Source organism: Molothrus aeneus, chromosome 3 (genome assembly GCF_037042795.1).
Source record: "Molothrus aeneus isolate 106 chromosome 3, BPBGC_Maene_1.0, whole genome shotgun sequence".
NCBI classification, from domain to species: Eukaryota; Metazoa; Chordata; class Aves; order Passeriformes; family Icteridae; genus Molothrus; species Molothrus aeneus.
This window is the reverse complement of record NC_089648.1, coordinates 56854390-56876402: the sequence shown is the minus strand read 5'-3', so window position 1 is coordinate 56876402 and position 22013 is coordinate 56854390. Positions and strand designations below refer to the sequence as shown.

The 22013-nt window shown below is 40.9% G+C and overlaps 1 protein-coding gene across 1 annotated transcript in view; it reads right to left on the bottom strand.

Annotated features, from left to right (window-relative positions):
- The window catches only part of SGK1 (serum/glucocorticoid regulated kinase 1), a 69802-nt gene that overhangs the window by 9419 nt on the left and 38370 nt on the right, over positions 1-22013 (bottom strand). Inside the window, exon 3 of the mRNA XM_066546990.1 lies at positions 15185-15260. Within this exon, the coding sequence (XP_066403087.1) occupies positions 15185-15260 (76 nt within the window). The remainder of the gene's footprint in view (positions 1-15184; positions 15261-22013) is intronic.

Below are 22013 nucleotides of genomic sequence, written 5' to 3'. Positions count from 1 at the left end.
ATGTGCACACTCCAAAAGAGTGGGTGAGTTAAAGAACGGATGGACAAATCAGGTAGGAAAAAACACCCAAGATTTAACTACACAGGCAGCATGTCTGACCTGAAATGTTCCCGTGCCACAAATCCCTGTAAGCCAGGGATGGGTTGAAGCATATCCCTGAATAGTTGCCTGTTTTTTCCTTCTCATGTCATATTGCAATATTAGATAATGATAAGTGACCAGCTAACCCAGTAACCCAGACTGACTTGTATGGACTTTGGGCACATACTCACCTTCTGACAATCTTATACTGCACTTCTGAGTGGCATGATACTGTTTTATTTGTACCAGAAAACTCCAGGAACTGCTGCTCACTGGCAAGAAGGAAGAGAACTGATTTGATTTGTAACCTAATGTGAAGCATTTGGCTCTTCCAAGTACATGTATTCCATGTAAAAGTAGCACTAGGTAAACACTTGCTCATCAAGCTCTTCACCATGACAGCGTTCAAAACAGCCCCTCATCCAGGCTGTGAGAGATGCAGAAAGACACAGACTCTGCTGGAACCATGGAACACTTGGGCAGAGGGCAGAGCAGACACAAACATGCTGGCTTACTGGTATGGGTCACCCCAGGGTCCTGCTGACTCAGAGATTGGGACATACCTGATGTAAAGCCAGGAGGGATGTGAATTGATTTATCTTAAAGAACAAACAGCAGCTCATCACTAGCGTGGGCCTGTATTGCTCAAAGCACTTCAAAGCACATTCAGCAGTAGTTGAGCTGTGTAAATTCGTCTTCCTAAAAAAGCCTTGCTGTTTGCAGGGCTTATTCCTGGGTGGTGGGCAGGCAGGTGTTAGTCCTGCCTGACACTGCTTTCGGGGCACACAGAAACTTCTCCCTCTTGCCCTTCAGGAAGGTCGGAGGCTTCAGCAGCCCACATGAACCTGTGAGCTCCCTTCTGATTCTGTACTTGTCCTCATTGTCTGATTTGGAACTCAGTGCCTCAATCCTTCAGGAATTCAATTCTCTGATAGCTTCTGAACTTCAGTTTGGCAATGAATTCAATGCTGAATAAATGAATTCCTGCTTACTTATCTTGCTGAATCAAGACCTTAGGATACAGCAGGTTCCTAGAATTACTTGGCTGACTCTGGAAGGAAACTTCTTCAAATTCTGCAAATATTTTCAGCAGTATTTGGCTTTGGGTTAATTAAATGAAGATGAAGTTCAGGGTTTGAACAGCAGGAATGACACAGCCCCCAACTATAGAAGACAATGGCACTCTTTAACAGCATCTGTCCTCTGAAGCAAAATTTCAGAAGCTTTTATTTTCCTCCTGTATATCCTGAACAAAAGTCTCTGACCTTGTAATTAAGTTTTATGTGCAACAGCCAAAACTTTCAGTCAAGACCTTCACGCTGCCCCCACAAATGGTGTCTGCGAACAGATAAGTAACTGAGTAACAGCTTTAATAACAAGCCCAACAGAGACTTTAAATCAGGAGCTTTCAAATGCTGTCAACAGGTCTTCTAGACATTGTGTTGACAGGAAGTTTATTGACTGAAGCCCCAATTGATCTGGAAACATCGAATTGATTTCAGTGTCATATTTTGTGAAATACAAATTTGGAACATCTTTTATTTCCCTTTTCTGTTGCCCACAGAGCAGGTTTACTACATTGTCAGTAAGAGGCTTTAGTGCCAAGGGATTATGCTCACAGGATCACAGAGTGATGCAGGGCTGTGCTGTGAAAAAAAAAAGTAATTCCCATCCTTGTAGAAACCAGTGGAAAATTACAGCATTCTTTAGATGAACTGACCTCTAGTTATAATAGCTGATAAGCAATGCCCTGAGCTCCATTTTAGTCCCAACACATGAATTTGAGTCTAACACAGTTGTTGTCGCTGTGACTTTATGAGTAAATGTTGCAGGTATTTCAGCCTGTAGCAATCAGAGAGGGATGACTGCAGGAAAACCGTGTTTGTATGCCTTCCCCTGAGCGTGTCTTCCTGGGAGTGTGCCACCCCAAGGTTAGTAAAAGTCTTTGCAGTATTGTGTAGTCTGTCTAGATTAGAGTCCTCATAAAACTGCACTGGATGACAGATACTTAAATTCATTATTGATATTATGAAATTTAATGTGCTGTGACTACACAGGATCTGGTCTTAGCAGAACTGAATAGTGCTAATATGGAAAAGGAGGTGAAAACATATGATGGAAAAGTGATGAAAAACAAGTCATGAGAAAAATGAACATTCTTAGTGATGCTATGAGTTCAGTCTGCTGGTTTCCTTGGTCACAAGGCAGCCTTATTTGAGGAGCTCCAGAATGAACAGTGTAAGTCTACACTGTCAGCTGACTCCCACACTCAGACTTTTTCTTCCAAAACTAGTTTTTAAAGGATAATTGCAGAAGGGCATTTATGCATTTTCTGACAAGGGTATAATCTGAACACGTTTCCTTGCACGTCTTGCATGAAATAGATGTCCTGAAATACAAATGTCAGTTGAACTAACCTAGCTATGGGGTCATCTCTTTTTCTCTTATCTCTTCATCTAGTGTTCCACTTAGTGTTGGCTATCATGATATCTCAATGTCCTTTATGTGTGTATGAAACCCCCATCATCATGATTGTCATCATCATCAGTTCATTATCTTGAAAGAAAAGATCTCTTTAAGTCTGTAAGTCTTCCAGCAACATTGAAGATAAGGTACTAAATGATGTAAATAGTGAGAGAATTTGTCAAAGAGAGGAATTTTTGCCAGAGAGAAGTTCAGCTGGGTCCTAACTAAAAACAAGTTCGATTCTTGGCAATGTGAAAACAGAGGCCTGATAAAGGAAGACACACACTGCCAGGTGTCAATGCTTTTCCTCTTGGTGATACCATTGTGTCTCTTGCCATCACACTGAGTTTCGATATTCCTTATTATTTGTAGGACGTTTTCTTTCAAGAAGTGTTAAAAGGTGTCCTGGGAGGAAGGATGCAAAATATGCATGATGAATAGGGGGTTATCTATAGTGATTTGTGCTTAGTGATTTATAATTTTAGAAGATATTGGGTCTCTTGCAGAACCCAGATAAATGTAGGGTTGTTACAGCATTTCTGAGTGTAGACTAATTCATCTAAGATAGAGAGTAAGGGAAGAAGTGTTAATTTTGCCCTAGGTAACTGGTCCAAAATGGAGTAAAAATATTTTTATATTCATTCACAATATATTTACTTTCCTTAGGTCTTGGTACTCAAGTTAGGCACATGGTCACCAAATGTACCCTCCTTGGTCAGAAGAGACAGATAAGCACCCTGAAGGCAACTCTGCATCTGTGGCCTGAATAAGGCAGCGTCTACTGTTTATTTGAAGGAGTTTGGTCTTTAAACCCACAGATAAGTAGAGGCTGATTTGAATTACGTATTTTTTTTTTATTTCTGAAGTTTTTACATGTAAAAGATGTGGAATCGCTTTAAAGAGTAATTTTGTCTATGTATGCTGAGAGAGCTGGTTATTTTATTCCTGACCTATATATATTTACATAAAAGAAAAAATCCTGTGGCAAGTGTAAACACCACATATGTTAGCCAGAGCCAGAGATTCCCAACCTTAGTCCAGTCTAGTTATGGACCTGAAAGAATACTTGTAACATTGTTATAACTCTCCATAGTGCTCCTCAAGGTTGGATTATACATGTTGTCTTCCAGCCAGCAGCCCTGTCTGGTTGTGTGTTGAGTGGATATACAAGACATACCAGTTTTCTTGAAATTAATTGACATTATCTTGCATTGCACTGTGCCTGATATAATCTCAGAGAGATGTGAAAATATTAGTTCTATTTTACAAAGGTGGGAATTGAACCACAGGGTAGACAATGTGTCTCATCTGAGGGAGATCTGGGGCAGCACCAAAAACTAAATGCAGAGCTAACTTTCTCCCATGCTAGTATCTGGAATAATCCATTATTACTGTACAGCAATATATATTCCCTATGTGCCAACCTTATTTGTAAGGTTTACATACATTGTAAACAGACAGTTTTGGATGGCAAGAGCCAGAGCAGGCAGTGGAGGCATTTGCTGTACCTTGGAGGAATGCCACTGAGATATCTGATATTACTATAGCCCTGGCTCCCTTCCCAGCAGGAGCTACCCATCAGAGTGAAAAATGGGGGACTTTGGAGCACTGGCAGCTAAAAGGCTGTTGTTGCAGGAAGGACCTGAATCTAGATTTGTGGGGAAGGAAGGAAGTATAACCATATTCCCATTGAACTGGCAACTGGTAGCATCACCTGCCACCATCCAACATGTTGGAAATGCCAGGAAAGTGCTTTTCCCACAGCATATGATCATCACAAAGAATATTACAGTAAGACAAAAAAATCCCACAGCTGTTTCATAGGCAGATACAGAAGGAAAAAGCCACAAACATTCCCAGCATTAATTTCTCTTTTCATTTCTAGATGCCATTTTCAAACCTGTTCAGTCATTCACTGTACTGTGAATCTCTTTGTAGTGTTCCATTAGCCCATTTTTTTAACACCTTTACCAAAGTAAATTGGAAACCTTTGATACGGGTTTTATTTACTTTGCTAGAAATTGCCTTTAGTTTTTTGTAATTGCTTTGTGTGACTCTACAAAGAAAAGCTCTGGTGTTTTGTCCATAGATTTACTAGGCTTCAAGACCAAGAGAAGATGCTGGAACATATAACCTGGCTGTCTGTGTAACAACTCTTGCATTTGCTGCTATGTATATCATGTCCAACAACCTTTCCTCTGACATTTCTTGTCTCTTCCTCTTAACTCATATTTAACTATCTCCAAATTTTCATCTAGTTCAAGGATAAGAATCAGGAGATTTGACAAGCACAGACACTCACCCATGCACAGTCATGCAGTGGACCACAGGCTGTGAGTATATGACCTTTCCAGCCTTCAGCAAAGGCATCTGCACCCCCATGCATGTGCATCTGTTCATCAGCACCCACATGGTGGGTGTTACCAACACTTGGATCAGCTGGCAGATCTCCATGTGGGAGCTCCCACTGACTTACATTAGTCAGCCAGGTGATGAGCAGCTGGGCACAGCCTCTTCAGCTGGCACAGCTGAAGCTGGAGGCAGACATGTCCCAGCCCACTTAGTGGGCAAGGCATAGTGTTATTGATCTTATATGCCTTCACTGCAGTGTTATTTTAAACTTTTTTTAAAAAAGGAATACAGATTTGCAAGTGTGCCATGCTCCAAGTAGTTGTGATACTTCTGTAATGCTCCCATCAGAACCTTATAATATGAATTTTTTTTCAGAAAATGCTTGCATGCAGGAAAGGGGAAGAGCAGGTTTATCTTATTGGACTTCTGGTGAATGCAGTGTGGCTGGTACATAATTCTCAGTGTGACACTAATCTCTATACCTTCAGTGAGATGACCACAACACCTCTCTGCCTAGCTGAATATAATGATCTTTTGATCTTTCACACAAGACAAGCTTAATAACACTATAGAATTTATTTTAGGGATTTTAGGGAAGAAAGAACATGAGAGACTCAACAATCTCTATATATTTTTACTAGAGCATCAGAAAAATTAAGTCCTGGAACTCTGCCTCATTGTGAACATGCCTTAGCTTGCTGCAATATAGGAAACATTACTAAGCGGGTTGTATTTTGTTGACAGTGGAGTTCTTTAGAAAAACAGATAAAGTGCCAGGTGAAGAAATTAAAACATAAGAGATTAAGCAAAGTACTGTCCAATGAGATAGGAGGTTGAAAACAAGACTTTCTGCCTTTGGTGTTCAGCACTAGTATAGACAGATGAACCACTGAGGGCAAATGTAAAGCTTGAATGCAGAAAGGCTAAGCATAATTTAGTTGCCAATGGCAGCATTTAGTCACTTGCAAAGCACAGTATTGTGGATTTCTCTGTAGTTATAGGGAACTCTCTGACCAGTGCTGTTATTCATGACTTTCACTCAGCAAAGATTTTTACTTACGCATGCTTTTATCCTGAGCGCTTTAAAGCTTCAAACCGGCAAATATTAGCAGCGACATTTTAAAGAATGAGGAGATGGGGAAGTTGGATGACTTAGGTCACTGTCATATGATGAGCTTGAAATAGAATAAACAGTTTGTGAGGCTTGTGACTTTCAATCCCATGCTCAACTCATTGGACATATAGCCCACCTCCTACAAAGCAAAACTAGACAGCAGTTTTGCTCCTTTGGTGACTGACCCAGACTGACTGACTCAAAAGAATGGTTTAAATCACAACTATTGTACTTGGGATCAAAGTAAAATGCTGTCTTCTCCCAAGTTTGATGAGGTTTGAAAGTAGCACTCTGTTTTTTACCTGATCCACAGTTTTGAGTTCTTTAGTGCTTAGTGGCAGACACGGGCCACAGAAAGGAAAGACATTTCTCAGAAAGGAAGAAAAAGTGTTATTGCCGGTGTTTGAGATATGAAATTATGAAATATGCATTGATCTGCCTATGCCAGATTCAGCTGAGTAGTAACTCTATATCTGCCTAATCCTATTTTGATTTCACTATATCTGTTTCAAAATAGATAGTACAGGGTAGTAAAGTATGCTCAGCTTTGTCTAGAGATAGCATTGTGAAGTACTTTTTACAGACCACAGTTTTCTCATATTTAGTATTATGTACATATGCATATATATAGGTGTGATTGTGCATTTAATTTAATACATATTTATTCTAGATTGTTTAACTCTGTTGAGCAGCATACACAGAACTTTCAACTCTTTCATGTAGTCTCAGGTCACACTGATGAAAGGTCTGTAAGTACTGAAACCCCAGAGCATTCGCCTTGATTATTTCAAGTATGTTTGTCTTTACGTGCTGCAATCACAACTAGTGAATTTCCAAGCCACTTTGGCTGTGTGAGTCATAGAAAATATAAAATGACTCCTATCATAGAATAATATAAAATGACTCCTATCCAAGCATTTGTGCTCACTGAAAGATACTTGTATGTACAGTAATGACTAATGAACTAGTGAACATATTTGTTAAAAACAGCTTAACAAGAAAATGTGTTTTGTTCTCAGAGTGGAGGAAAGTCTATTATAAGGTTAGAAACTGTGAGAACCAACATTATTTCATTAATGTAATGAGTGTTTTGTCTTTATATGCATTTTTATTCTCAGATGTGGTGGTTTTAAATATTGAAGAATATTATTAGACAGATACATCAGGTCCCACTTTGTTGTATAAGCCTATTTGTGGCTGCCAGGAAAGGGCATAAACTTCTCTGGGCATTTGTCAGTATCTTGTGCCTTTAACAGTGTCTCTGAAGTCCTAATCCCTGTTAATTTAGAGATTATTTAGTTTTTTACAAAACTATCAATGGATCACCTTGTGCAGCGCAGCTATAAGATTCAAATTCACAAAAAAACATATAATGAAGCTAAGCCTTGGGCATCCACTCACTTGCCTTTATCAAGAGTGTTTTGAGAATATTATTTCATTTATTTCCATGTTTCTTTTCCTTTACTGATTACTTAGAAAAAAAATTGCAGCTATTGTTTTAGGTCACCAACTGATATTCTAGCTCTGTCAAAGACTGTGAGACATCTCTGAATGGTATCTAACATGAACCATTACTGGAGATGAGGTCCTGGACCATGAGAACCTTTGCTTGGAACAAAGAGGCAATTCAAATGCTCCTTAAGGAATTTAAGAATGCTAAACTGATTAAAAACTATTTTATCAATATATTACAGCTATCAACTTGTAAAAAGTCCTGCTTTGTGAGACACTGTCCTTTTCACAGGAGATCTTGAAATAGATTTCAAAATCCCATTTTACTCTGAATTTGCTCCACAGGAAGAAATGCAGGCTTCCAGGCTATATGCCATCATCCAGAGCATGGCTCAGCATCCTGACACTTCTGTGGGGCCAGCTTACAAGAAATGTGGAACTGCTGAGATGCTGAATTCTTTTCACAATGTTTAGACTGCTAAGAAAGGAAAAAAAAAAAAAAAAAAAAGGGAACTAATGTGGGAGTGTGTGGGGAACTCCATATAGAAAGAGGAAGTATCGTGTGACTGATCAGGAAATGGGTACAAAGCATGTGTTTTGGTAGTATTTTCACTTGTTTTGGGGGCATTTCCATAGAGAGCTGGAATCTGGCCCTGTGTTTAGGTATTACTTCACTCTGGAGTGAAAGGCAGGCACTAATTTGGAGCGAAACACACCAGCTGTCAGCCTTTGCACATAGCAACACGACACAACAGCTGAAGGCAGGTCGCACAAACACAACATCCCACGGAAATAGCAGTGTTGTAGAGCCATTCTGGGCTGCAAGAATCAATAAACAATGCTCTGGCTTCTATAAAAAGAGAAAGCTATTTCCAGGCTGTATTTTCTGAGAGGAATTTGTTCTCTTTTACCTCCAAAAACTCTGGGATACATCTGTGCTACAAAAACTCCAGGGAAATATGCACAGCAGCAAGGTGCGAACACGATGAAAGCCCTTTCTGATCCTGCCTGCCAAGGCATTTCTTTACCATGCACAGCTTTGACAGGATAGAAATTTAGTCCTCATCATCTTTCTGTAAACATTATCTAGTCTGGAGTACACTGACAACCCTCGTGATGTCAGGGCTGTTCACTCCTTTGGTTTTGTCATGTGATATTTTTTTTTCAGAACCCAGGAAAAAGTCCAAAAATGTGACAGTTCTTCTTGGGTAAAGTGAAGTTCTGCTTATTCATTTTCTCTTGAGCAAGTTGCTGTTAGTCAGATGTTTGCAGAGTTGTGGGGAGGGTAGTGTACTGCCCTAAATGCAATGAAGTAATTTTTAGAGGAAGTCCTTGTATGGACAATTTGTTCATTGTTTTGGAAGACTTCAAATAGCATTTCCAGGAGGGCCAATTCAAATTCCAGATTGATTCCCCTTATTAAGTCATTCCTCAGTCAGCTGGCAGAGGTGAGTTTGGGTATGCTCGTACAAGTGAGCAGCACAGAAAGCTGAGACAAAATCCCTAACAGAGGATTTTTGGACCTTCCGCTCCAAAACAGGAATGTAATTCTCCTGCAGACTTATAAAGGGACTGAAATAAATGAAAGATATATTTCAAGGGCTGTCATCATGAAGCTCCTGAGCAGCATGCTCAATGATATAGAGCAAGACAATTATTTGGAGGACTCTTTTTGCCATTGGCTTTCCCCTCTCTGGAGAATGAAACTTCTTAGCTTAAATGATTTCAAACTTGACCCATCCCCATTTGCTAAGTAGATCATATTAGCGTACATTTGTCTGGATTGCAGTGTAACAAAAGTGTTATGGTGTAATTTCCTATACTGCTCCCTTGGTCTTTGTCATGTCTTCTTTTTCAGCTTTGTTTTTGTCCTCTGTCTTCTTTCCAGCATTTCCACTACTCCCTGGAGTGATATTTTTGGCTTAATCTGCTTCTTCATTTCACCTTCTTTTCTCTCAGGCCTTTCTTTCTTACTGGCTGCTTCAAGTTGAAGCCATCTCTCTGAAGGCAACATCATCAGCTACAGTCACTTTCAGTATGACATCATGAGACAAAGTCATCTTCAAAATCATTTGAGATCATTTCTCATGTTATTATTTCACAGGGTGAAATCAAGTAGGATTTGGAAAGTGGGACAATTTTGGCCACCCACCTCATGAAAGATGTTAAGAAAATGGAGGGAGCCAGAGTGAAAGGCTATTAAGGTTCTAGTGCACAGGAGCACTGAGGAGAGGCTGAAGAGCTGAGCTTGATGCATCTGGTGAAGAGGAGCATCTGAGCATGCATCTGAGCATCTGATGAAGAGGAGGTCAAAGGCACTTGAAAAGCAGCCTATGATTTCATGATCAAGAGCTACAATGACATCAGAACCAAACTCTTCCCAGTGGTGACAAGGTGCAAGAGGGGGCAATGGCAGCAAGATGAGTGTTCAGCTTGGCCATTAGGAAATAAAATGCCCACCTAGAGCATAGAGCAGCCTGGATACAGGTTGTTTTGAGGGCTGGAGGAAACTCTATCCCTGGAGGTTTCCAAGCCTTGACCCGACTAAATCCACATTGACCTGCTCCAGCACTGATCATAGTCTGGCCTTGGAGTGGGATGGGTGATCCACAAGGGCCCTCTAAACAACGCTATAACACCAAAACCATGTACTTGTTCCCTCAAAACACTTAATGTAGAGTTCTTCATGTTGTCCCTCATTTAGCCAATCCCTCCTGAATGGGAAGAAGAAGAATATACTTTTCTTTTTTTAAGTGAAGGATCATATAAACCAACTAGAACTGCTGAGGTAATTCTGGTAATAAGGAGAACACCTCTAACTCTTGCTTTAAATGAAATACATCTCATACAGATAGTGTGCCTTCAATTTTTACTCCCTTTCAAATCTACATTTGTTCAAGTGCTGGAAGATGTGCAGGCAGAGCACAATGCTGAGAGCCCAGGAAATGTGCCCAGCAGAGCAGAACCTGTACTTTCTGTTGTTAAAACTGTGTTGGGATTCTGATACATCTGTTATGTACTAACAGACCTAGAAGGAAAAAGTTTGTGTGCATGAAGATACCTCTGTTCCCCCAGCCAGGCTGGTCTTGAGCTTAAAGGGTATCCATAGAGCCCAGGCCATGGCAGGTCACTCTGTGTTAGAATGTACACTCCTCGTTCTACAAACTGGTGCACACACTGGTTTTTATTTTTAGGCAGACAAGCAGCCTTCTTAGTTTTAGTGGGATGATTCACATCCACGTAGTGATGCATAGCTTCTAGAATGAACCTTCTTTATTTGTTGTTTCAATATTTGTGTCTTTTCTCTGAGTTATTCTAATGAAATCTTTGTTCAATTATTTTTTCCCCCGGGGGCTGTCTACAGGCATCCAATGTTTTTTTATGGAGAGATGTTTCTTTTAAAGTTTCTAATTCATTGGTATGAATAAATTCACTGATTTTTACTGGGGTGCTGTAAATACTTTGTTAAGGAGAGATTGTAAGCCACAGTTTTGCCTTTTCTTTTAACAGATTTGCAATCTTATTTTTTGTCCAGCCATATTAAAAGCAACAGCAATTTCCCATCTGTTTTAATTTGCAGTAAATGAGTTTATGCTGCTGTGTTTTACCCAGATGAGAGCTTGTCTTCTTCAGTAATTATTTCAAGACAACGCTGTTGGAACAATGTGATAGACTAAATAAAAATGATAGCATATGTCAGGTAAACTAAGCAATTTTGCTAGACCATATTAAATTCTGATTATAATAAAAGGCTTTTAATTCATTTCCCTCACCACTGAACAGATTTACAAATCACCTTCTGAGATGTACAGTGACAATGCATATAAAAGTATCTGCTTGAGATTACAGAGGATATCAAAGAGCACTGTGATTGTTAAAACAATTTAAAATGAATATATGGCACTGACTGAGATCACACCCCTTAGTCCACAAATTTCTGAGAAGTGGGAAGATTCCTGAGGTTTTCCAAAAGTCTTAGACATCAGTCATTGCCACAGTTTACATGGAAAAGTTTAAAACATAGTTTCTTCTCCACATGAACAGAAGTCTCTCATCTCCTGTGCAGGAGCTGAAGAAGCAGAAGGTGTCCTTGAAGAAGCTTTCAATCCTTTCCTGAGGCAATCTGGGGACAGCCTGCTCTATCCTAGGGCCTTGAAAGGGAATCAGGGGCTAGTGCTTAGCAAACCTTAGTTAGCCCTTCTCTCTTCTGAAACACATTTACCTCAGAGCATTTGCATTGGTGTGAAAAGGATGAAAAGTCCCCTCAGTCAGGCTGTTCTGTTACTTGATCCGTGTGTGCTGTGTGCTGCTAAGGGCTGATGGATTCCAGCATGCTGCTACACCGTGTTCTGCCTTGGTTAGGGACAAACCTTTCCTGGACAAACCTCACTCACCCTTTGAGAAGTGCAGCCACACTGATTTTTCTTGCAAAATGTATTGCAGAAAAATATAATACAGAGAAACTTTGGGCTACCATTACTGAAGAAAAAATTTGTATTTTTTCCCTGTAAACAAGCAATATAAGCACATGCCCACTGTCAAGGTCACTTCTACAAGCAACATAAGAAAATACAGAAAATTATATAATCTTTTCCTGTGGGATGTTCATTCAATATGACCATTTTAATTAGCTTATTTCAATATCTGTAAAACTGAAAGCAATAGTTCTCCTTGGGCAGGAGCCAATCACTAGAAATGAACAACCAGGATGCCCCTGACACTCGGCTTCTGTTCTGTGTCACATTTTCCTAGATGTTTACCCTATTAATCTTGCAACAACCCATGCATTTGTGTGATTTATTGTTTAGCTGTGTCCATAACACACAAAAAGCTTGTAGATGATGACCCCTGTACTGCTTTTCAAACATATGATACTCTCCTATAAGGCCTGGAGGACTTGACAAAATGTAGATTCCTGCTGGAATCTGCATGTTCCATAACAGCACCTCAAACATAATAAAGACAGTTTGCATACTGTCTGGAGGGATACTGTGAAGGAAATGTTAGGGCAAGAGAAAAGGTCAGATCTGGATATGGTATCTCCTCGTCACCCTGTTATTTTCTCCAGTGATATCTTTTTCATCCTCTTGCCTTCCCTTGCCTTAATCCCCCACAACTGCAGCAATGTAGAAGATCCTCTGGAAACTTCACCTAATGACACACTCTGGAAGAAATCATCCAGGGCTCTGGTTTGGCCAGTTTGGGGCTGACCTCCTTTACCATATGGTGTGGTGGGTCAGGTGTCAGATTTATAAATCAGTGAGAAAAGATACAAATTAAAAACAAATAAAGTGTTAAACCCCACAAATACTTAGTTCTGTTTTATATCTGCATGGGCTGTCCAAGGAAATGGACATGGAGGATTCCCCACTACTGAATATCTCCAGGAATAAGTTAAACCCAGCTCATCCAGTCTTCCTTCATAGTCAAGAGAGAAAAGGACGCAGATAGGCACTGATTCTTCTCCTCCTCAGCCTGTTCTCCTGTAAGTCAGAAGAACGCTGTCTGTTCTTTGTCACAAGAAACAGTGACAACTGTGACAGCACCACCCCCTTTGCAGAGATCTGAAGTCAGGGGAAATTATGATTTTTGTTTTTATTTAAGAAAAATTCTTTAGAGCTAGAAGTACTGGAAGCACAATTTTCCACAAAAAATTTAGAACGTGAAGTCATCATATTGCAGCATCTGAGTCTCCATGGAGTTCTGCTTCCTGCCTGACACCAGTGGCTGAAGGATCAGCTCAAGGTTGTCCTGCAGGTAAATCTGGAAGGACTTCCCGTGTCTTCAATCTAGACTGTTATATTTCTTTTTTAGTTCAAGTTCAGTATGACACATAGAGAGCCAGGTATATTAACTGCAATTAGACTTTATTAGACCTTTGATCTGCTACCATGTTGTAGCGTATAAATTAATGCATTAAAAGAAAAATCAAATGTAAAATAATTCTCTTCTCTAAGATGCAAAGCTGAATTTCAAGCTGCCTTTAGAGCACTTTCATTACATATTTAATTGAGCTAGCTTTTGTGTCAGGAAATAGGGCTTTATTGGAAAAGATGAGGGGAAAAGTAGAAAAAAAGCTGATGCTTCATTAAACTGAGAAATGCCATGGGCATGAAATTCTAATCTTTACAATTGGCAGTTCTGTCCTGGCAGAAGAGCCCTTAAACTTCAACTACTAGCCCTTAAACTTCAGCTACTCTGGGAAAAGGTCCCAGAGCCATGAGCACTTTTCTGCTTTAACTGAAATTAGCCTGGATACCCAATTAACATGGGTAAGAAAAAGAGCAGCAAGCATCCCCATCTCATCACCACTGCCAAGAAGTGGTGCCTAAATACTGTATTTTTAACTGGGTCATTCCCCAGATGTGGTTTCACGTGTAGCCAGCTGTGGACTTAACTGAGAAGACAATAACATAGTAGCAGAGAGAGCAGGAGAAACAAAAGCACATTAACAGCTCTCCCACTGCACATGTAGCTCAAAGTGGGGTAATCACTGGTTTAGTGTACTTCAGGCAGAAGAAAAAACAACTCAAATTAGTTAAATCAGCTTTCCTGTGTGGATTCCTATATTTTTGGAAAAAAAAATTATTATAGCTATAGCTACCACTGCTTAGGAATCAGTGTAATTTGAACATTCACACACTACTGTGAGATCTCATGACTGACTGAGTGTGTTTAGCTAATTATATTTATTTCTAAACTTGTTTCATAAAAGTTTATCATCTAGATCAGGATTTAATGTTAATGCATAGAAGCCAAGACTGGTTATAGGTCAGGGGAATTAAGCAAGAGCATTAAGCATTCAGAATCAAAGCAAGGAAGTGAAAGATTTCCTCCTAATGGGGACAGAGTCTTCTGCAATTTTTCCCGGGGACACAGTTGCAAAAATGGCAAAGGAAGCAGGAAGAAAATCCCTAAAAATCCAAGTGAAATCTGCCTCAGGATCAGACATCTACTGTCATGTTAGGAGTAGTTTATGTTTACTGGGACATTTGCACTGTGTAGTCACAGCATTTTTAAGGCTAATTTTTTTCTTGGCTTAAATGCAGTTCTGACATGTCATTTAACCTCAGCACCAACAATCCAAGTTAATCTGGTATACTTTCCATTTGTAAATAATATCTAAGCTTATGATTAGGCAAAGGGAAATAAAGACAAGCAAAGTACATTAAAAGAATTTCCCATCCCTCCAAAAAAGCAGAACACCAAGACATAAAGGAGATAGAGTAAGAAGAATGCATGTGAGCTCAACATAATTTATTCTATATTTGCCAAAACTACTGAGGCTTCTCTTTGTGCACAGCTCAGTTCTTCTGCATACAGACCAGGGGTCACTGAGTGGCCACTTTTGCCCTCAGATGCATTCACAGGACTCTTGCTGTAGCTAGCAAGAGCTCTGCTCACACCACGGGTCAATGCTGAAATGTGTCTGACAGCCCATTAAACAGATCTGCTGGAATTCTGTTGTTTCTCCTCACTGTGTCATGGCATAATTCCTCTGGAGCCTGCGTGCTGCACATTGTGTGCTGCGGCCATGCACACAAGTGGGGCAGTTGTTGTTTTTGCCCAGCAAACACTCAGTGGGTGAGAGCCTGTGTCTCAGTTTGATATGAAAAACATCCTTCAGTTAGGCTTGGCCTGGAGACAAAGCACTGCAGCCCAGAATTGAGGCGCATCAGGCACAGCCCCACTGCCCGCCCTGCAGCACACCACCCGTACCTGTGTCCTCACCACCCCAAAGGCTGCTGGGCTCCGCCTTGGGCAGCGAATCTCCTTTGCTCTGGGCCTCCTTCATCTGAAAAACACAGAGGGAATAAATACATCAGGTCATGAGAGCTTACTTTTGAGGTGGGTTTTGCTTTACAACACTTAAGACCAAAATTGTTTTCCATCTAAAGTGAGTTTTTCAGGCCCCTCTCCAGCTGTTTCTATAATCAGGGGAAAAGTTATGAAGTGTGAGGTACTGTGATCTTTCAGAAAAGAAAAGGGCCCTGTGAGTCACTGTATTTTGAATTGCATTTTTCCATTCAAAGTGTGCATGTTGATTTTACACTGTGGACCAGATGGTCCAGCCCCATTCTCCTGCCTTGGCCCTGCAGAGGTAGAGGAAGGGAAAGGAAATGGTGGGCAGGGCCCCAGAGGGTCTGTCTCCTGGCATGGAACTGTTTGCAGAGAGCTACTTTGCCCACTTTCTTTCACAGCAGGGACAACCTTAACAGGGGAGGGATTTGGTGTCAGGGATGTGCAGGTGCAATCCCTTCACATATCCTTGGGATATCGCCAGTGTGGGATCTGCAGACACCTGTTCCCCTTCCTGATTAACACTTCATCCTCATCCCTGCTATTGCAGTGCCTCTAAGTGCTTGCCCTCTAGACCTCTCTTACTCACACATGAGATTTCAATCAGAGCTGTGGAAGAATTCTGAGAACTAGGAGTGTGGCTATCCTCTGTCACCACTTTGATAAAAACTCAGACCTCAGTGGTGCTGTTTCTGGGTGACAACCGGAGTGTGAGGGTGAAGCCAGACAACAGGATTACACCATTGCTAAACCTATCTGCCCCAAAGTACTTCCCAGGCTCTCCATCCTACTGAAACACTGCATCCAGCATTAGCATGGGAAGCAGCAGTCAAACACCAAATAAGGTGCTGCAGAAGAACAAGGTAAAGAATTCCCACTGTAATTTTGGCTTTGGCTTTTGGCTCTGGTGTCCAAAGACAGAAGTTTTCTTGCTAGCATCAAAACTTAAATACTTCTTCATACAAATGCACTTTTCTCAAAGTCTGCAGTCCTTCCAGGTTGAGTAGTTTGTCAGCGTGGGTCTGGAGCTCTGGTGGGTTGCTTATGTAGAGTTTTCAGTTGTGCTGTTTGTGTTGTTAGTTTTAGAAATGCTTTCATTCAAAAGAGTCCCAACTCAAATGGCACTTCACCCCCATTACACACACTCTAAACAGGCATGCAGCTGTCTGGAGGATGCACAGGATTGCAAAACATTGAAAAGGTGACTTGTTCTTCAGATTGCATATTTCTCATTATCTTTATTCATATAAACACATGGCAAATAGTATGGAAGAAATAGACATCCAGGACAGCCACTGTTCTGACTACTGTAGAACTCCTTGATTAAAGAGCCAGAGGGACTGTGGGAAAAAAGGAATAGAAAGTAGGTGCAAGACGAAGAGAGAGAAGGAGAGAAAGTTTGTTGCATTCCAGGCAGAACTGTGATAATTCCCAGAAAAAAAAAAAAAGCTCAGAAAACACAGGGAAAAGCATTTAAGAAAAAGCAAACTCTAGACCTGGATCTACCCTCCCAGAAAAGCACATCTTTTTGTATGTACAAACCAGTACATATGGGCATAGTCACCATATCAAAGACAGAAGTGTGTCCACAATGTCCATGAGCAATACTATTCAGATTTTGGATGCTGAAAGCTGCAAATTCTGAACTCTGTTACTTAGTGGAGTCCAGTAAAAGTGGAAACACTTGGCTACCCTGCCATTAGACGAGAGGCATCACTGTCAAAGTTTGCAAAAGTAAAAGTCTGTAAAGTTGTACAGATGGGCACATGGAAAGACTCCCATGCAAGCAAACTCATGATAAACTGATACTAAAGAGGAGAAGGGGAACAGTGCACTAAAAGCAATGACCCACCCCCTGGAGCATCACACACGTCTCTCCCTCACCTCATGCAACACAATGTCCTGCATGTGCAAGCAAAGGCAATTGGGGCTTTTATCAAGTTGTATCCATCAACAAGGAGCAGCCCTGGGTGGGAGTGAAGTCTGTTCCTGCTGACAGAAGGAGGGTTCACAGCAGACACTGACACTGCAGCAGCATCACCCTTGTGTGGTCATCATGGGCTAATGCCAGGAAGTCACAAAGCTGACAACAACCTGACTGCACTCCAGAGCATGCCAGTCTGCAGGGCCAGAGCCAGAAACATTTCTGTGTTCCACAGCAGGGATGGAAGGTAAAAGCATTACATCTTGTGAAACACAGAGAACAACAGGTACAGAAGTGACATGAATGGGTAGGAAACCTATTTTGGAATAGCTTGTGGAACTCCTTTAGCACTAAGTGCGCCCACTTTACTTGTGTATGATATTGCTAACAAATGCATCCATTTCAATAATCTTGTTAATTTACTTTTTTCTCCTTTAATTTCCCCAGAATTATCTGTATGTACAGTGACACTTTATTCACACCTTCCATTTTTATGTCTATGCTTCCATTTCAGTTGAGGTTCTTAAAACCTGTGGCTGCCTTGAGAAGAGCCACTTTGTTATTGTATGCAGAATGTTTCTTTTGTATGCTTTCCTGGATTATGTTCACATACTCCCAATTCAGTAGTTCAATTGTATAAAAGAATATCTATACAATACAGTGTATAAACCAGCAAGTTTTTTCCTACCACAAAGCACAACTTCTCCCTTCCCTCATTTCTTGTACTCCAGCAATGAGACCCTGAAGGACCAACAGCCCAGGTGAGAGGGACTGCTCCCACTAAGCCTTGTCCTAGGAATCAGCTGTGGAAAACTACATCCTTTGGTTTGCAAGAGGTAAACTATGTTGGAAGCTCTTTCTCTGAAGCAGAGTTTAACAGCACTAGACTATGTTTTGAGTTTTCCCCAGTCTCACTGTCATTGGAAGAAGATAAAGGGAAGTAGAAGTCAGAAGTTCATATGTCAGTGCAAGCAACACTTAACTTGGAGTACTGATTTTGGCTAATTTCAGTGCTTTATATATTTTTGGCAAATATGCCATTAATTGCATGATCTTACTTTATCTTGTTTTAGAAAGTAAAAAGATGTCAGTCTTTATAAATGCTTAATAAAATAGCAACTGCATCACTTCCTTCTCTACTCCTTTTGACCTAGGCACACAGTTCTTTTCAGCTGTGATGCCTCTTGGTGTGTCCTCAGCCTGGAGACCACCCCTAAAATAAAGGCTGGGAAGGAGATGGGGTAGGCAGACTGGCTACCCATTCTTCATGTAGGAAAAGGAATGGCTGTTGAAATTCAAATACTTCATGAGATACTCTGAAAAAGCTCATCTTTTTCATGGCAGCCAGTATGGGAAAGATGAAAGGCATCCAGACATTCATACAAGCATCACTATGGGTAGACACAGTTGGGTTATTCAGTGTGGAGAAGAGAAAGCTCTGAGCAAACCTTGTGTCAGCTTTCAGTACATAAAGGGGCCCAGGAAGAAGGCTGGAGAGGGACTTTTTGCAAGGGCATGTCGTAACAAGACAAGAGGGAATGGCTTTATACTTAAGGAGGATAGGTTCAATTGGTTATTATCAAGAAATTCTTTACTGTGGGGGTGTTGAGACATGGGAACAAGTTGCCTGGAGAAGTTGTGGGTGCCCCATCTCTGGAAGAGTTCAAGGCCAGGTTGGCTGGGCCTCCAAGCAACCTGGTCTAGTGGAAAGTGTCCCTGCCCATCCCAGGGGAGTTGGAACTAAATGATCTTTTAAGGTCCATTCAAGCCCAAACCATCCTATGATTCTGTGATTGTGGGCGCTCCAAAGGAGCTGAAACCTGGGGAAATTGCTTCCTCCTTTGCTGTGATGTGGGGTCCACATTTCTTCACTGCACACAGCGAGGTGCCAGGGGTGGAGAGCACCAGAAAAAGAAGAAAGAAGACGGTTTAAAGAAGACATTTTACTCTTTGAATAACAATGTTAGTAAGGCAGGTAGCACTTCTGGTCTAGAACTGACCTGTGACTCTAATGCATGTGCTTGTAGAAGGATTGCTGCCGTTTAGCTTTCAGCCAGTCCTCACCTGCTCTGCTGAACCAAGAGCCAGAGAAATACAGTTTGCAAAGGCAATTTAAACTCTGAAACCTAATTTACACATCAACATTGTTAATTATTTCATTGTTGAACATCTTAACTGCAAGAGCTCATTATTGGCTTCATATTCTGTTCACTTGAAAGGACATCAATACCAACAGTGGAAGAAGAATATATTATCTAGACTAAATACCACAACGACTTGGTATTAGAAAGAAAAGATGCTTCTCATTGATACAAAATGATACTCATTTATTAAACTGTCTGCTTTCATTGCTGTTTTCTGGAGTCCTGTAGAGGATCTACCTTATTCAGCAAGACACAGCCTCAGGTTCCAGCATATTTTTGCCACTTGGATGACAATGAATATCCTGGTTTTGCTTGAGGTTCCCAATTATACAAATAAGTCACTGAATTCATTATGACAGTTAATGTGTTTGGATTTACATCTTTGTTCCTGTAGACAATCTCTTCCAATGAGGACAACATCAGAATGTAATAGGGCCAAGCGTGCATTAGCTCTGTGGATTGTGTTTGTGAAATGCTCACCTAAACTTAAAAGAGTCATAAAGTTGGTGGCTAACACTTCTGCAGTCAGTCATAACAGCCAGTTATCTGTTGAAATTAATGGGAGCCATCCACACTTCTCTTGGCATGGCTGCTTCAGCGCTCCTGAAGTCTCAGGGGTGTTGTCTGAGTAAAAGTCCAAAACATCTGGCAAGACCACCACCACTGGGCCTAGTGCCTAGGAAGGGCTGTCACCACTGCTGGTGGCCACAGTCATCTGCAGCTTCTGAAATGAGAATAGACCAGATGTCCCCATACTGGTGTCCAGAGCAAGAACCCCTGGTGAGTCTGGAATCTGAAGTTGCCTGGACCTGACCATGGCTACAGTCCTACTTCTTACTGGCAGGTTCTCCCAGCCTACCTATGAAAGAATATTCAGAGGTTTACAGCTGTTTGAAAAAATGTGAGAAGTCTAAGTTCTTCCCCTGGGTGGAAAAAAGCAGTGATGCAGATTTCCATAAACCAGCCATGACTTGGACTGGGTTTGATAGTGCTGCATCACAGGGTCATAATCAAGTGAGCTGCAAAGTTGAAGTTGAGAGAAAGGCATTTTGTGTGCTGCAGTGCTGTTTCTCCAAGCTCTGTGTTTCTCCACACAGTGATGCATCCTTGCACAGCACCTCTGCAAAGGGTGCCAGTCCTGGGAACAGCTAGCTGAAGGTGCCCATAGCTGCCAGCACAGCTCCCTGGGCTATTGCTGCCATAAACACACAGCACAGAGCAGCAAAGGCAGGAAGAAGGGGAAGAAAGTTTTCTAGTTGTGCAAAATACCTTTTTTTTTTTTTTTTTGTGGGACAGCTACAATATAGATACCCTAGTGGGATCTGAAGGATGGTCTTCCAGGAAGAATCACCAAGACTGAAAACAATAATGTTCTTCATCTGTGTTACTGATTTATTAAAATAATTCCTATCATATCTTTACTGTGTAAAGCAAAAAAGCATTGAGCATTGCTGTTAGTTATTGGGGAAAGCATCCTTATTTCATTAACGCAATATTTTATTCAGACTCCAACTTTTATTTTCAATAAATATCATGCTTTTGCCTTGACAGTTGTCAAATTGTGAGAAACCCTATTATTTGTGGCAATGTTTTGTTCAATTAAGATTATTAGGGAAGGAAGAAAATTATATTATTGGTGGACTAAAAACTCAGTTAAAGCAGAGTACAAAGATCTAATGGCATGAGTAGATGCATAAGATATTGTAAAACTTGCAGCTAATCTGTACAAGTCCAAGCTATTTGGAGTAGCTCACATCTAACCTGCAAAAACATAACCACATAACCCTCTTCCAGAGGTTTCTTGACCATTGCCGGGGGACAGAAGACGCATTTTTCTGCAGAAGGGCAGACTGAGCTAACTGAATTTGGCACTGGGTTAACTGTGTTTTTGAACCAAGGACCTTATCCCAGCCCAAAGCCAAGCTCAGGGTCATAACTGAACAACATTCTGTGAATCAGAGCTTTTGTGATTCATTGCCTTCAACAGTGCAACCCAGAGCTGAATTTGATGATGTTGGGAGCCAGATCAGTGTGAATGAGACTGGTTGATGTAACAGGAGGAAGGACTGCATTGTGGTTCACAGGACAGGGGCCTGGGAACAATGAAACTGCAAACCTGCAGTGCAGTGTAAATGCTGCATCAGACAGCAATTCATTATGAATGTACAGCATGCTGTAGCTATATCACCTGTTCAGTCAGTGAAAGAATCCTTCCTCTTGAGAAAACAAAGTCAAGGGACAAGCAGCAGTGAAAATCAGCACTTTTATTACCTATACTTACATGAAATTTCATCAGTGCTTTTTCTACAGTAGAACTACACTAGTCCAAATAATGCATATAAGTGTTATTTAGACTGATCATTATAAAACAGCTAACATCTTTATTTATGTCAGATGGTGGAAATAAAAGCATTGAATAGAGCATTTTTTAAAAGCCACATGTTTCTCTTAGTTTAAAAATTCGCTTAAGCCAACATATGTGATCCAAGCTTTCTAGCCTCAGATTTTGAAAGAGTTTGACTTTGGGTTCAGATTTGTATCTGTGTTTTGTTCCATGGGACTGAATAGGAATCTTGAGACCAGACAATGCTGAATGTAGTGGAAATTCAGGTACCTAACGGTGGAGTCAGAAGTAGATGGTACAACGATCTTGTCCAATATTCTGCATAATGTGGCTACA